This window comes from Mercenaria mercenaria, chromosome 13, assembly GCF_021730395.1.
Source record: "Mercenaria mercenaria strain notata chromosome 13, MADL_Memer_1, whole genome shotgun sequence".
In the NCBI taxonomy this organism is placed as follows: domain Eukaryota; kingdom Metazoa; phylum Mollusca; class Bivalvia; order Venerida; family Veneridae; genus Mercenaria; species Mercenaria mercenaria.
This window is the reverse complement of record NC_069373.1, coordinates 30,007,574-30,024,123: the sequence shown is the minus strand read 5'-3', so window position 1 is coordinate 30,024,123 and position 16,550 is coordinate 30,007,574. Positions and strand designations below refer to the sequence as shown.

Here is a 16,550-nt window from a genome sequence, read left to right as displayed (position 1 = left end):
GTCATGACCAACCTCCCTAGCAACTTTCGTGATCCTAGGCCCAAGTGTTCTTGAGTTATTATCCTGAAACCATTTAACTGTTCCGGCTCACTGTGACCTTGACCTTTGACCTACTGACCTAAAAATCAGTAGGGGTCATCTGCTGATCATGACCAAGTTCACTATCAAGCTTTGTGATCTTAGGCCCAAGCATTCTCAAGTTATCATCCTGAAATGGTTTAACTATTCCAGGTCACTGTGACCTTGACCTTTGACCTACTGACCTCAAAATCATTAAGGGTCATCTGCTGCTCATGACCAACCTCCATATCAACTTTCATGATCCTAGCCCTTATCGTTCTTGAGTTGTCTGGGTTACTGTGACCTTTACCTTTGACCTATTTATCTCAAAATCAATAAGGGTCATCTGCTTGTCATGACCAATCTCCCTATCAACTTTCATGATCCTAGGCCCAAACGTTCTTAAGTTACTTATCATCTGGAAACGGATTGGTTTACATACCAACCGACCGACAGACCAACCAACCAACCGACCAACATCTGCAAAACAATATACCCCTCCTTCTTCTAAGGGGGGTGGAGGGGGTGCATACTTATTATATATGTCTAGTTTCAATACTAAATATACAGCTGTTTAAAATCATCTGACAACATTTTAGACACATGGGTTTCATCAGTTAGCTGTTGCCATGGTAATGCACACTGTCACATTTCTAAGGCCCATTTACATGGTAAAAAGTTTTTATCTTGGGTAAACAATTTGTGGCAGAGATTTTGAAAGACTCCACTTATACTAACTGCAACATCAATAGGGAACTGTAATGGAAATATTATTGATGCAACCAGATAAAATGAAACAAAATGATTTCAAGACAAGATTTATTACAAATATCACACACTTTAGCAACTTAATAGTACAGTATGGTCAATAACAAGGGGCCAAAATGGGCCCAAGTCACCCACCGTTAGAGCAAACTGCTGAGATGTGTAACTAAGGATACTGCAGATCAAGTTCATGATAAGAAGTTTAAAGAATTTTCTATTTCATCTCATGCAACCCCTCAAGCGCAAATATTTTAATAAAACTGAGAAAGGTCTATAAAAAGATCCTATAGACCAAGTTTATCAAATACCTTCCAAAAAGTTCATGGGAAGAAGTAGTTTAATTTCCCCCCCTCCTTATTTTTAGGTCTAGTGACATGTTAAACAGTCAAGCTAAACCAGCTGAACAAGCTTGAGAGAGGTCCATTCAAGGATGCAACTGACCAAGTTTGATGAAGGTCAATTAAACAGTTCATGATAAGAAGTTGTTTAAAATTTTATTATAGTTTTAACTCTGGCAGGATCCTTTAAGGGGTTAAGCAAAACTATAAAAACAAACATAAGAGAGTATACAATGATGCTAGAGAGCAAGTTTGGTGAAGATCCCTCAAGTGATGAGAATAGGTAATTTAAAGTCTTTTCTATTTTTAGTTCTGGCAGACCCTGAACGGGGTCCATTTGAACCATATGAACAAAACTGAGAGATGACAATAGAAGGATGCTACAGACCAAGTTTGATAAAGCTCTATGGAGTGGTTCATCACAAGAAGTTGTTTGAAGGTTTTCTATCTTTAGCTCCAGGTGCATCAATTTGAACAAACTTGAAAGAGGTTCATGCTGGTTTGTGTCATTCTGACAGTACTTTCAGAGGAGATGTTTAAGTATTACTGATGGTGCATGATGCAGGACAATGGACCATCCACCTACACTACTGTACTATGATAAAATGTTAGTATATCAGTGAAATAATCAGAAAATGGCCAGTACACAATGTAGTTTGTACTTGTTACAAAAACAGATAATCTCCCTTTGGCTGTTCAGTTAGGAAAATATTAACCACAACAATCTTTGAAAACTTGGATGGAAAAAAATGAAAAAATGTTGATGAGCCACTGTCATTTCATCTACCTTAACAATATTGTAAAAAATTGCTACCATTTCAACTTTCTAAGCTTGAAATTTGGTTTTATAAAACATGAATATTCGTGTAAGTGCAAAAAATCAATTTATATTATAGATTATCAATGTAATATGATAAATTTTAATATCATCGCTGGCAAGTTATTTTTGTTTTGAACCAAGATGTTTTGACATGATTTATACACAACGAAATTACAACATCTAACTGGGAATACATGTACAACAGTCATTTCAGGTGATTTGGGGCCTGTGAGAAATAAATTTTGAACAATCCTGGACACGTACAAAGTATCAATTTTGGGAAATATAACTAAGCTTGGCAATCAACCCTTTAGGGCATGTATTTCAGGATTAAATATTATTTTTGTGTGTTGAGACAGGTATACATTATACTGGGACTTGCAAATCTATGTACCACACTAAAAAATACTTAAATCCAATAAAAACCACATTGTCACATCTATGCAATTTGATCTTTACCACCAGAGAACCAACAACTTGTTGCGTTCTGTATGGTCACTCATTTCTGCCATTTCTTCTAGCATATACTCCAGAACAAAACATTAGCATGCCAATATAACAAATAAGTCCAACAGGAAAATATGACAAATAATCGCCCGAATATGAGAAATACCACTAATTCGTCATTTTGTCAAGATGGCTTGTTAGCGACCTTCATGCAGAACAAAATGGCAGAATCAGCCCCCATAGTTCTGACATATTTCAATCACCTAATTAATAAAGCTTTGAACATGAAAACAATTATGTAAGTAACCTGACCAAAAGAATCAGTAAAGTTAATGAATGATATGTAACATTTAAATTTAAACAAGAAGACCATGATGGTCCTACATCACTCACCTAAGTTTCACAGTTGCTGGATTAGTTTTGGAAGAGGATCATGCAAGGAAAATATCTGTGAAATTATTTTTAAATAGAGCCTGTGTTTTCTGACAAGAAATCTTAAGAAGTGTCCACTAAATATGGGCTGGAAAACCTTGTGTGTGGGGGAGAAGTGGGTGGGGGTGTTACAGGTATGTGGTTTCAGGTAATGTGTATAGACTCTATACTATAGAGGTCTGAAATAATTCGATAGAGGGTCACCTGAAATACATTTCTGTGGAGTTATTTTGAATTCATGACAAAAATTTCAGAGAAGAAGAAATGTTATCCAATACAGTCATATACAGAAAACTTTTGTTTGGTTGTTTTGGGTTTAATGCCTTTTTTCAACAGTATTTGTCATGTAACGGTTGGCAGTTAACCTAACCAGTTTTCCTTGATTCTGTACCAGTACAAACCTGTTCTCTGCAAGTAACTGCCAACTTCTCCACATGAATTATCAGAGGTGGAGGATGAATGATTTCAGACACAATGTCTTTTATCAAATCGTCACGGAGAACATACGCCCTGCCTGAGGATCGAACTCGCGACCCCGCGATCTGTAGACGAACGCTCTACCTACAGAAAACTTGTCTCTCCTATAGGGCAACATAATATTTTTTAACATGTCAACTTGCGTAGAAGGAATTTGGTAGAAGATTGCCCAAGGAATTTTGCTATGAAAATATTTTGAAACTGAACCAGTGATTTGAAGGAAGAATCTTCTGTACAAAATAATTTGGAGGAACCTTGTTGAGGGTCACCCAAGGAATAGTCCTGTGAAATTATTTCAAACAGGGCAAGCAGATTCTGACAAGAAGATTTATAAAACTTTTTCTTTTGGTTGCCATGGCAGCCAGAATTCTGCATGGATGACCTAGATTTGAAGAAACCTGAAAAGAAATGATGTAAGGAACATTCCTGTCATGTTAACTTTAGTTGAAATTGGTCAAGTGGTTTAAGAGGAAAAATTCCTTTAGAACATGTTGAAGACAGACATCCAACAAATCCCCCCCCCAAAAATTATGCTCAGGTGACCCTTAAATTACCGCAAGTATCAAAATTACATTACTTGAAAAAGAACATAATTATATATATGTAAAACTTTCACTTACAAAAATAAATGGCAAATATTGATAAATATTTTAAAAGTCAATAGATACTAATAATACTTGTAAATTTACACTGAACTTATTTTAAAATAATAATTTTTCAGGCATCTCAATTAGGTTCATTCTTGAAGTAAAATGAAGCATACAGGTAACAAATGATGGAAATATTTTCAGTCAGTATCAAGTACCTTGGCGATTAAGAAGGAAAGGTAAATTACCATCCTTTAACAGAAGTCAAGTTCTGTTCTATTAGTATTTACAAATGCTTGATCAAGAAATCAATCTGATTAACTGATATATATATACTTAACTGAGCTGTATTTCTGGATCTTATTTAACAACAACAAGACATTAGTGCACATTATAAAGTATTGTCCTAATGGAATGTGGTAAACATATTGTTAAAAAATAAAAATATAAATGTAAAATAAAATATATGATATTAATACTTGAATCCAATGTAAACAGTATTTAGTTATTACAAAATAATATGATATAATTATGGCACATGCCTCAACAACAAACATAAATCTCTGACAATGTTACAATTTGGGCACATATTAGGCACAGAAATATATCACTTGATCATTTGATTGTCTGGTGTGCCTTAGTTAAAGGAGCAAAAATCAATGATGTCTACAGCACTGAACAACATAGGCCCCATATATATATATATATATATATGCTGAACATGACATTCAGAGCAATGCTGAAATAGGCCTCACTTTATGTTGAAACATGACATTCAGAGCAATGCTGAAATAGGTTTCATTTATGTATTTTAAAATTTGACGTTGACAGAGCAATGCTAAAATAGGTATCACTTATATATGATGAAACAGGACATTCAGAGCAATGCTGAAATAGGCCTCACTTATATATGTTGAAACATGACATTCAGAGCAATGCTGAAATAGGCCTCACTTATGTTGAAACATGACATTCAGAACAATGCTGAAATAGGCCTCCCTTATATATGTTGAAACAGGACATTCAGAGCAATGCTGAAATAGGCCTCGCTTATATATGTTGAAACAGGACATTCAGAGCAATGCTGAAATAGGCCTCACTTATGTTGAACATGACATTCAGAGCAATGCTGAAATAGGCCTCACTTATATATGTTGAAACAGGACATTCAGAGCAATGCTGAAATAGGCCTCACAAGTAATATCATGATCATGCATGGCATTAAGAGCACTGCATGAAATCAGCCACAATAGTGCATCATTCAAAAGCTAGACTTTAAGAGAAACGTATAAAATCAGGTTCCAAGTTATATCTTGTTGAAATGTCACATTCAGTGCAGTTCATGAAAGAGGTCTCACAGGAATAACATGTTGAAACTTCACATTCAGTGCAATGCATAACAAGAGACATTAATGGTGGGCCTAAGGTGCTCACCTGATGAGGACCTTAACAAATCTGACATTGTTTCTAACTAGGTTCGGTGAAAATCCTTTATGCAATTCATTAAAACAATATTTGAGCCGTGCCATGAGAAAACCAACATAGTGGCTTTGCAATCAGCATGGATCCAGACTAGGCTGCACGGATCCATGCTGTTCGCTTTCAAAGCCTATTGCAATTAGAGAAACCGTTAGCGAACAGCATGGATCCTGACCAGACTGTGCGGATACACAGGCTCGTCTGGATCCATGCTGGTCGCAAAGCCACTATGTTGGTTTTCCCGTGGCACAGCTCATTTATAGGTTATTCTATATTTTGCTGTGACGTAACAAAAATACATAATCATTAGACAAAACTTCATGACAAGAACTTGTTTAAATTCTTTTTCTATTTTTAGCTCTGGTGTCCCCTAAAAGGGACCAAGCAGAACCATAACAATGATACTACAGACCAAGTTTGATGAAGATCCATCAAGCAGTTCATACGAAAAAGTCATTTAAAGGTACATGTATTTCTATCTTAAGCTCCAGAGTCCCCAACTGAACAAACTTGGTAAAGGTACATAATACTGATGCTCCAGACAAGGTCTGATGAAAACCTATCCAGCAGTTCATGTGAAGACATTATTAAAAGGTTTTTTTTTACTCTTGCAGGTAAAGGTATTTTAAAGGTATTGTTTTTTACTCTTGCAGCCCCCAAAAGGCCCAAAGTGCCATCAATTGAACCAGTTTGGTAAAAGACCTTATAATGATGCTACAAATTATCTTTGATGAAAATCCATCAAGCAGTTCATGAGAAAAAGATATTTAAAGGTATTTCTATTCTTAACTCCAGCAGCTCATAAATGGGGCCAAGTGTTCCCAATTGAACTTAAATTTCAGAGAGGACCCTATAACAATGCTGCAGAACCATGTCTAATGATGATCTGTTGAGCAGTTCATGAGAAGGAGTGGTTATAAAGTATTTTTATCTTTAGCCCTTATTAAAGCCCCTAAGTGCCCCCTCCCCTAATTCAACAATGTTGGTGAAGAACCTTATAATGATGCTACAAATCCAGTTTGATGAAAATCCATCAAGCGGTTCATAAGAAGAAGTCATTTTAAAATTGCCCCTATTGAAGACGCTACAGACCAAGTTTGATGAAAAGCCATTAAGAGGTTCAAGACAAGAAGTTGTTTAAAGGTATTTTTATTTTATCCCTAGCAGCCCCTGAAAGGGGCCAACTGCCTCAATTTGAACAATTTGGGGATGAATATTATAATGATGCTGCAGACCAAGTCTGATGAAGATCTATCAAGTGGTTTATGAGAAAAAGTCAGGGCCAAGTGCTACCATTTGAATAAAATTGGAAAAGGACCTTATAATGATGCTACTGACCAAGTTTGATGAAGGTCCATCCAGTGGTTTATAAAAAGACGTCTTTTAAAGACATTTCTAGTTTTGGCTCAAGTAGTCCCTAAAAGGGGCCAACTGCCCAGTTTGAACAAACTGATGCTGCTGACTAAGTCTGATGAAGATCCATCTAGCAGTTCATGACCAGTAGGGATAGAGTGCGAAATGTACTCCATTTCGTGAAATGGACTTTACATCTAAGAAGTGGACATTTGTTATTTAAATTACAGCTTTAATTTCAATGATATCTGTACCTTGTTAGATAAATATGATAGATAAGAGTTTAACCCACATGCTGGTCATTTTTAATAAAATATAGTATTTATTGTAGAGGCTTGACATTCAGGAAAATACATGAAACAAGCCTTCCTATAATAACATAATATTTAAAACTCTTTATGCTCTAACACCCCATACATCATGGTCAACAACCATAAATTCATGGCTTACACACAATAGGTCATTGCATCGACTCCATACATCATGGCCAACACCCCATAAAATCATGGCTTACACAACATAAATCATTGCTTCGACTCCATACGTCATGGCCAACACCGCATAAAGTCATGGCTTACACAACATAAGTCATTGCTCAGACTCCATACGTCATAGCCAACGCCCGATAAAGTCATGGCTTACACACAATAAGTCATTGCTTCGACACCATATGTCATGGCCAACACCCCATAAAGTCATGGCTTACACACAATAAGTCATTGCTTCGACATCATACGTCATGGCCAACACCCCATAAAATTATGGCTTACACACAGTAAGTCATTGCTTCGACTCCATACGTCATGTCCAACACCCCATAAAGTCATGGCTTACACAACATAAGTCATTGCACAGGCTCCATACGTCATAGCCTGAACGCCCGATAAAGTCATGGCTTACACACAATAAGTCATTGCTTCAACACCATACATCATGGCTAACACCCCATAAAGTCATGGCTTACACACAATAAGTCATTGCTTCGACTCCATACGTCATGGCCAACACCACATAAAGTCATGGCTTACACAACATAAGTCATTGCTCAGACTCCATACGTCATGGCCAACACCCTATAAAATCATGGCTTACACACAATAAGTCATTGCTTCCACTCCATACATCATGGCCAACACCTCATAAAGTCATGGTTTACATATCATAAAGTCAAGGCTTACACACCGTAAGTCATTGCTCAGACTCCATAAGTCATGGCTAACACCCTAGAAAGTCATGGTTTACACATCATAAAGTCAAGGCATACACACCATAAGTCATTGCTTTGACTTCATACATCATGGCCAACACCTCATAAAGTCATGGTTTACACATCATAAAGTCAAGGCTTACACACCTTAAGTCATTGCTCAGACTCCATAAGTCATGGCTAACACCCTAGAAAGTCATGGTTTACACATCATTAAGTCAAGGCTTACACATCATAAAGTCATGGCTTACACAACATAAGTCATTGCTCAGACTCCATACGTCATGGCCAACACCCTATAAAATCATGGCTTACACACAATAAGTCATTGCTTCGACTCCATACATCATGGCCAACACCTCATAAAGTCATGGTTTACACATCATAAAGTCAAGGCTTACACACCATAAGTCATTGCTCAGACTCCATAAGTCATGGCTAACACCCTAGAAAGTCATGTTTTACACATCATAAAGTCAAGGCTTACACACCATAAGTCATTGCTCAGACTCTATAAGTCATGGCTAACACCCTAAAACGTCATGGAATCTTTTACTGTTGAGCAAAACAATTTCATTACTTCTAGCAAAGAAAACTAGAGTTGTCACAGGAGTGACGATTTATACCCCCACAATACAGCCTTGTCACAGAACTAAGCCAATGTCAAAGCCGAATTTGCTTGACCTTTGACTTACTGACCTCAAAATCAATAGGGGTCATCTGCTGGTCATTATCAATCTCCCTATGAAGTTTCATGATCCTCGGCCTAAGCGTTCTCCAGTTATTGTCCAGAAACCGTTTAAATGTTCCGGGTCAACTCAGACCTTTGACCTTTTGAACTCAAAATCAATAGGGGTCATTTGCTGATCATGACCAATATCCCTATTAAGTTTTGTAATCTTAGGCTTAAGTGTTATGAAGTTATCGTCCGAAAACTGTTTAACTGTTCCGGATCATTGCGGGCCTTGATCTGTGACCTACTGACCTCATAATCAATAGGAGTCATTTGCTGGTCCTAACCATTTTCATGACCCTGTGCTTAAGCATTTTCAAGGTATCATCCGGAAACCATTTAACTGTTTTGGGTCATTGTGACCTTGACCTTTGAACTACTGACCTGAAAGACGAACTTGACCTGTATTTGATGATGTTACACCTGTGTACCAGAACTTTTGATCCTAGGCCAAAGCGTTCTCAAGTTATCATCCGGAAACCATTTAACTGTTTTGGGTCATTGTGACCTTGACCTTTGACCTACTGACCTGAAAGTCAAACTTGACCTGTATTTGATGATGTTACATCTTTGTACCAAAACTTATGATCCTAGGCTAAAGCATTCTCAAGTTATCATCCGGAGACCGTTTAGCTGTTCCGGGTCATTGTGACCTTGACCTTTGACCTACTGACCTCAAAGTTGATCTTGACTTGTATTTTCTGATGTTACATCTGTGTACCAAAATTTATGATCCTAGGCCAAAGCGTTCTCAAGTTATCATCTGGAAACTGTTTAACTGTTCAGGGTCATTGTGACCTTGACCTTTGACCTCAAAATCGAACTTGACCTGTACTTTCTGATGTTACACCTGTGTACCAAAAAATTATTTAAATCTGAAAGCCTTTCTTGAGTTATTGTCCGAAAACCATGAAAACCAATGGACCGACAAGCTCACTCCTATATACCCCCCCACCCCCGCAAATTTAGTTTTGTCGGGGTATAAACACTTCCTTCATACAAAATGACACAGCTAAATAAGGATATTCCTACATAAATTCATTAACTATATCCTTAAAGACACTTAAGCTGCCATTTGGTTTGGTAGTAAAATATTAGTACATAAACTCTGTGAAATTTATATAATTACCATAATACAAGCATGAAATGACCAATATCACATTAATATTCCATGCAAACATCACCGGATATAAACACATTTGAGCTACGCCACGAGAAAACCAACATTGTGCCTTTGCGACCAGCATGGATCCAGACCAGCCTGCGCATCCGCACAGTCTTGTCAGGATCCATATGCTGTTTGCTAATGGTTTCTCTAATTGCAACAGGCTTTGAGAGTGAACAGCATTAATCCTGACAAGACTCACCCATGAAGAAAATCTGTAAAATTATTTTAAACTAGACCAGCACTTTACAACATGTTTATGGAGATATTCCCATTTTAGGCTCTATTTGCCAGCTGCAAATTTATCTGTTTTAAAAACAAAACTAAAATTATTGTGGAACTTGAGGGGATCAACAAATCTAAAATTGAGAAAAATGTATCTCAGAAAAATGTTATACTGTTTACATCCCCACATTAATAACAGAATTTTACATTACTAAAATGTAAAATCCTCTCAAAGTCTTGATACCTTCTATTAAATAGAAATTCAGATAAATCTAATATATAAGCAGCAGAAAGAACTTTTCTATGTTTTAACAATCACTATGTCTAACACTGAAATAACTGATGTCCCCATCAACAACAAATTACAGACATTTTAATAAATTAACAGGACCTGCAGACACTGATTATAAACACACAATTTCTCTGTAATTCTGCTTGCCTCCATTAGTAACAAAACTGTACATTAACCAAGGCATGAAATCTAAATGAACATTTCTATCACATTTGTTAATTAAAACATAAATGTTTTGTCAATCCATTCATCAAACATACAATAACTAACAAGAGGGTCATGATGACCCTGGATCGCTCACCTGAGTAATATGAGCTTCATGTTTCAAATGTCAAACTGATGATAAAATATTAAGAAATTCAGTAGGTCACATTCATAATAACTAAGTGACCCTGGGGCGGGCCTCTTTTAACCCCAGGGGCATAATTTGAACAATTTTGGTAGCGGACTACTAGACCATGCATCATACCAAATATCAAAAGCCTAGGTCATATGGTTTCAGACAAGAAGATTTTTAAAGCTTTTTCCTGTACAAGTCTATATAAAACTTGGCACTCTCAGGGCAGGGCCTCTTTTCACCCAAGCGGTACAATTTGAACAATTCTGGTTGAGGACTAAAGGTGTAAGTGTTGTGGTTTCAGACAAGAAGATTTTTAAACTTTTTTTCCTATATAAGTCTATGTTAAACTTGGGACCCCAAGAGCGGGGCTATATTTGACCCTAGGGGGACAATTTGAACAATCTTGGTAGAAGACCACTAGATGATGCTACAGACCAAATATCAAAGCCCTAGGCCATATGGTTTTGTACAAGAAGATTTTCAAAGTTTTCCCTATGTAAGTCTATATAAACCATGTGACCCCCAGGGCGAGGCCATATTTGACCCTAGGGGGATAATTTGAACAATCTTGGTAGAGGACCACTAGATGATGCTACATACCAGATATCAAAGCCCTAGGCGCTGTGGTTTTGGACATTAAGATTTTTAAAGTTTTTCCTTTCGGTTGCCATTGCAACCACAGTTCTGCATGGAATTCAATTCTTTGAATAATTTTGAAAGGGGACCATCAACGATCATTCCTGTGAAGTTTGGTGTAATTCTGCCCAGTGGTTTTCAAGAAGAAGATTTTTTTAGAAATTGTTGACGGACGACGCACATCAAGCGGTCACAATAGCTCACCTTGTCAATTTGTGACAGGTTAGCTGAAAAACAATAAAATTCTAAGAAAAGATATTTGAGCCAAATTAGTAAATGTTATACATAGTGCATCTTTGGTTGTTGAGTATACAACACATCATATCGAGCTTGACAAACTATTAAAGTAATATCATATAAAATGTCTTACAAATGCCACTTGTTCTAATACATAAACAACAAATATAATACATATATATTCCTTTGTAACACTTAATTCAACCTTCTAATACTAATACCATCTGGTTATGAAACAAAAAATCCAACCATGACTATGATATATTTTCATATCTAGTAAAATAAGCACATAGAACTATGACACATTTTCATATCATTACAAAATAAGCCCACAGAACTATGACACATTTTCATAATTATATAACAAAATAAGCCCATAGAACTATGACACATTTTCATATATAGCAAAATAAGCCCATAGAACTATGACACAATTTCATATATTACAAAATAAGCCCATAGGACTATGACACAATTTCATATATAGCAAAATAAGCCCATAGAACTATGACACATTTTCATATCTAGCAAAATAAGCCCATAGACCTATGAAACATTTTCATATCTAGCAAAATAAGCCCATAGACCTAAGATATATATTTTTTAACTATGTAAAACTTAACAAATGTGTTAAAGATAATGGATTCACACCAATACAACATCACTCAAATGAAGTAATTCAAAACATTTCTTGAGCAATAAATACCCATTAATCATTTTGATCCCAAATTTGGTTACTAAATGTCATGTTTGTTTGTTTTGGGTTTAACGCCATTTTTTCAACATGTAACAGCGGGCAGTTAACCTAACCAGTATTCCTGGATTCTATACCAGTACAAACCTGTTCTCTGCAAGTAACTGCGGACTTCCCAACATGAATCAGAGGTGGAGAACTAAGGATTTCAGACACAATGTCGTTTATCAAATAGTCACGGAGAACATACGCCCCACCCAAGGATCGAACTCGCGACCCCAAGATCCGTAGACCAACACTCTTACCTACTTAGCTAAGCGGGCGGGCACTAAATGTCATGATATTCAAACTAAATACTTCCTTTTGGTGAATCTATATCAAATTCTTACTGGTATGACATCACTTCTATGCAGGCATTGAAGCATGGTGGCTGATAACACACAATAAATATATGCCAGTAATTATTTCTTTTAGGAACTTAACAAATTTGTGACAAAAATTACTCAATTAGGAACTAAACGAGTACACGATTATGTGTATCAGATATACATAAAAATATTTCACTCTCTAATAATTCATAATTTACTTATTAAATATTTTAAGCCACTGCAAGAATGAAATGTATAGAGTAATTACTTACAAATACATGTGGTTGTAACACATCAAGGCACAAGACAATTGAGCATATCACAAAACAACAAACAACTTAAATAAAAATATGGTGTACCTGTAACTACAGCAATTACATGTACATGACCATCATTGAGTCTCCGTTGGTATCCTATTAAAGGACTCTTTATTTCACTCTATATTATCAATGTTGGCAATATGGCACAAACCACAAATGAAGTTGTCATTGGAAATATATGCAAGTTCTGCAGAACCATGTCTTTTAACTTATACCTCCACAATACAGTCTTGTCACAGAAGAATGGCAACCATAAGAAATTTTAAAAATACTTAGAATAATATAAAAACGTAAAACAAACTTAATACTTAAAAAAATTTTTTACTCGTCTTTGGAGTACTTTATCCTGGGCTTCCGCGGCACATGTAAGTAATACTAGTATATGTACCCTAGATGAGGGATGATGTAAATATAAAAATCTCTAATATTAGTGATACACTAAAAGTGAATACAAAAAAGTGTCTTACCAACACATGTTACCAGAGAAAAAATAACTTACATTTAAGTCTTAGACAGGCTATATTACCAGTCACATGACTATTTATTAAAGTATTCAGAAGCCAAGATGTAGTGATTATATCTGAAATTTGTCATTTTAATAAAGGCCCATGCTTTAATAAAAACAGAGGGAAATAAAGAACATCCAACAATGTTTTAAATAAAACAACCAACAGTTTTTGATGAGCAATAGATCAGATACATAACAATAAAGATTAAAAGAACTGTGAAAGGACGATTCAACAATGATTGTCAACACTTCTACAAAATTGATCCTAGTGATCCTGACCTTCTGGGTACCTCATCTTTATGTTTGCCCCTTATCAAGACCAATCCTTATTTGAGGTCTGGTGATATTAAGGGCAGTAGTTAGGAAGAAACAGTGGAAGTGAACAGATTGCCATGTAACTTAAACGTGAATGCAATACCAAAGCTAACGACAATGTGAGGGTGAGGGCCTTCCATATTGTTTGAAAAATAGCTGAGCTGGTAATACTTAATACTGTAACAAAACAAAAAATTTTAATGTCTGAATATCATTATACAACAATTATCGTTTTTAAAGGCAATAAGTCATATTTAAGAACAGTTTATGACATTTGTCACTTTTCATATTTTTTTTATACACATGATTATGAACTATATATAACACAAATAGTTAAATTCCTATAAAAATATGTCTTTTCTTAGATTTTATCAAATTTTGTATTAACTTGCACACCAACTTCCCCACCTCCATTTATATGAAAATACATGTTATTTAGAATGCTGTATTTCTTTTGATTTTGACATAATTCTAACTTTAAATGTAACATTTGATAGACATTTCAACTATCTGTACTAAAAAGCATTTTTCAGAATTTATTTATTTCTAATATTTGTGTCACACAACAAATATAGGCAAAGGGAGGTAAAAGTAATTTTACAAACTTGCACCTTTCATGAATGTTAGCTAAATATACAACTGTCAAATGCAAATTTTAAGCCTTCTATAATGAACTTGTCCATCTTTCAATTTGGAAAGTACCATTTACTGCTAAAATGGGTACTTACCAAACAGAGACTGACTGATTGGCGAACAGCGCAGATCTTGATTAGACTGCATGGATGTGCAGGTTGATCAAGATCTACACTGGTTGTAACATGTCCAGCATGATAAGGGTTAACAGATATAATATATTTTCATTCATATCACTACTTAGGCAAAATACAATAACTTGCACGAAAATAACTCTGTCTTGGCAAGGCAAACAGGATAGGAAAATCAATGTAAATCTAACATGTATTACGTCAAAATGAGTAAACAATCAAATGTTAAATTTTCAGAAATCCACTTTAAAAACACATGTTATCACTGACATTACAAAATATAATTGTAATATTCATTAACTGTGGGTAATAAAAAGCCCTTAAACTGTTAAATTTAAAAAAAAAAAGGCCTTTCAGTAAAAATGTGACCAAAAATGGAATACAACTAATGTACTCTATAGACATGAAATAAGATAACAAAATTCTCAAGTTTTCTGAACTGTCTGACAATACCAAAGATAAGAAAAATGGAAATGGGTACATGGCAAGATTCATCTTTGTTTACAGTCTGGTGTCACCAACATTTGCTTTGTAATTCCAATAAAACTCTACTTGTTTTTGACCAATTACCGAATGGGAGACACTTTCACAGTCATCTTCAGGCGGTAGCCAATCGCCATGGTGATTGGCAATGACATGGTCAAACTGTTTAGCAACTGGATGAGCCTCTGTGTTACATCTATGGTATCCTGACTGAATTGTCTCCCTTTGGTAAATAGTGTCCTGGCATTCACTAGCACTTTCAATGTCCATGTCCACATCATGAGGGATGGACTCACTTTCTACTTCATGTACTGTATGATATACTGAAGGTGGAACATAACCACTCTGATTGTAGGGGATGCCACATCCAATCTGTTGTGAACTTGCCCATTGGTAAGTTGCAGCTTGCTTTTGAGTTACAGAACACAAACAATGTTTGTCGGGACAACCAGCTGTAGTCTGAATGACATTTACCTCCTTTGTTTTTTGAGATGGCATGTTTAAAGTTTCTCTGTTAATATTGTTATCGTCTTTTGAAACAAAAAGATGCTCACCTAAATCTAGGTCAATTTCTGGTATGTACTTTATGGCTTCATAAAGTACAGACAATTCTTCAAAACTGGACCAACCACGTTGAACTGCTCTGGTCTCTACATTTAACTGTTCTAACATTGTGTACAAATCTTCAGTGTTCATTTCAAGTCCATGCTGGTTACCTACTAGAGCACGTTTTGTCATTCTAAATATATTGATGCCTTTTGAACACTTTCCATTAACAGCCAATGGATGAAGGCTGATTACCATCTTTTGGAATGCCTTCCCATTACTTTCCAGGACTCTTTTAAAAAGCTGAGTTGTCTGATCAGTATCTTGTTGGCAATCACTCAAAAGTTTCCACATCTTTGATGAAAGGAAAATCAAAAGTATACAGTTAAGGTGGTTGTCTTTAATTGACAGTGATGGTTCATTAGAATAACTTGCTGTCCAGTTATAATTGATCCTACAGTTTGACCATTTGCTCAAATAGAGACAGATCTTCTGGACAGCTGTAGTGAAGACTTCTGACTCATCATAATACAATGGTAGGACTTGCAGTATGGAATCTGAAATATATATATATATATGTATATATTTGTAAGGTTATACATATACTAGACCTAAAATAGTATACAATATATGTACAGCTGAACAGAACATGTACTACAGTTTAAACAAGAGGGCCATGAAGGCCCTGTATCGCTCACCTGACCCATTGACCTAAAGATCATCAAGATCAACATTCTGACCAAGTTTCATTCAGATATGGTCATAAATGTAGCCTCTAAAGTGTTTACTAGCTTTTCCTTTGATTTGACCCGGTGACCTAGTTTTTGACCCCACATGACCCAGATTCAAACTTGACCTAAAGATCATCAAGATTAACATTCTGATTAAGTTTCATGAAGATACAGTCATAAATGTGGCCTCTACAGTGCTAACAAGCTTTTCCTTTTATTTGACCTAGT

General features: G+C 35.8%; 1 protein-coding gene across 5 annotated transcripts in view; it reads right to left on the bottom strand.

Annotated features, from left to right (window-relative positions):
- Window positions 1-862: 862 nt before the first annotated feature.
- LOC123529047 (uncharacterized) overlaps window positions 863-16,550 on the bottom strand; it is a 172,131-nt gene continuing 156,443 nt past the window's right edge. For 3 of the 5 annotated variants that reach the window (XM_045309232.2, XM_045309233.2, XM_045309234.2), the window contains one exon: window positions 863-16,148. In XM_045309232.2, coding sequence (XP_045165167.2) covers window positions 15,064-16,148 — 1,085 coding nt within the window. In that variant the 3' untranslated portion in view covers window positions 863-15,063. The remainder of the gene's footprint in view (window positions 16,149-16,550) is intronic. The other 2 variants (XR_008366710.1, XM_045309236.2) reach the window with 2 other exon arrangements.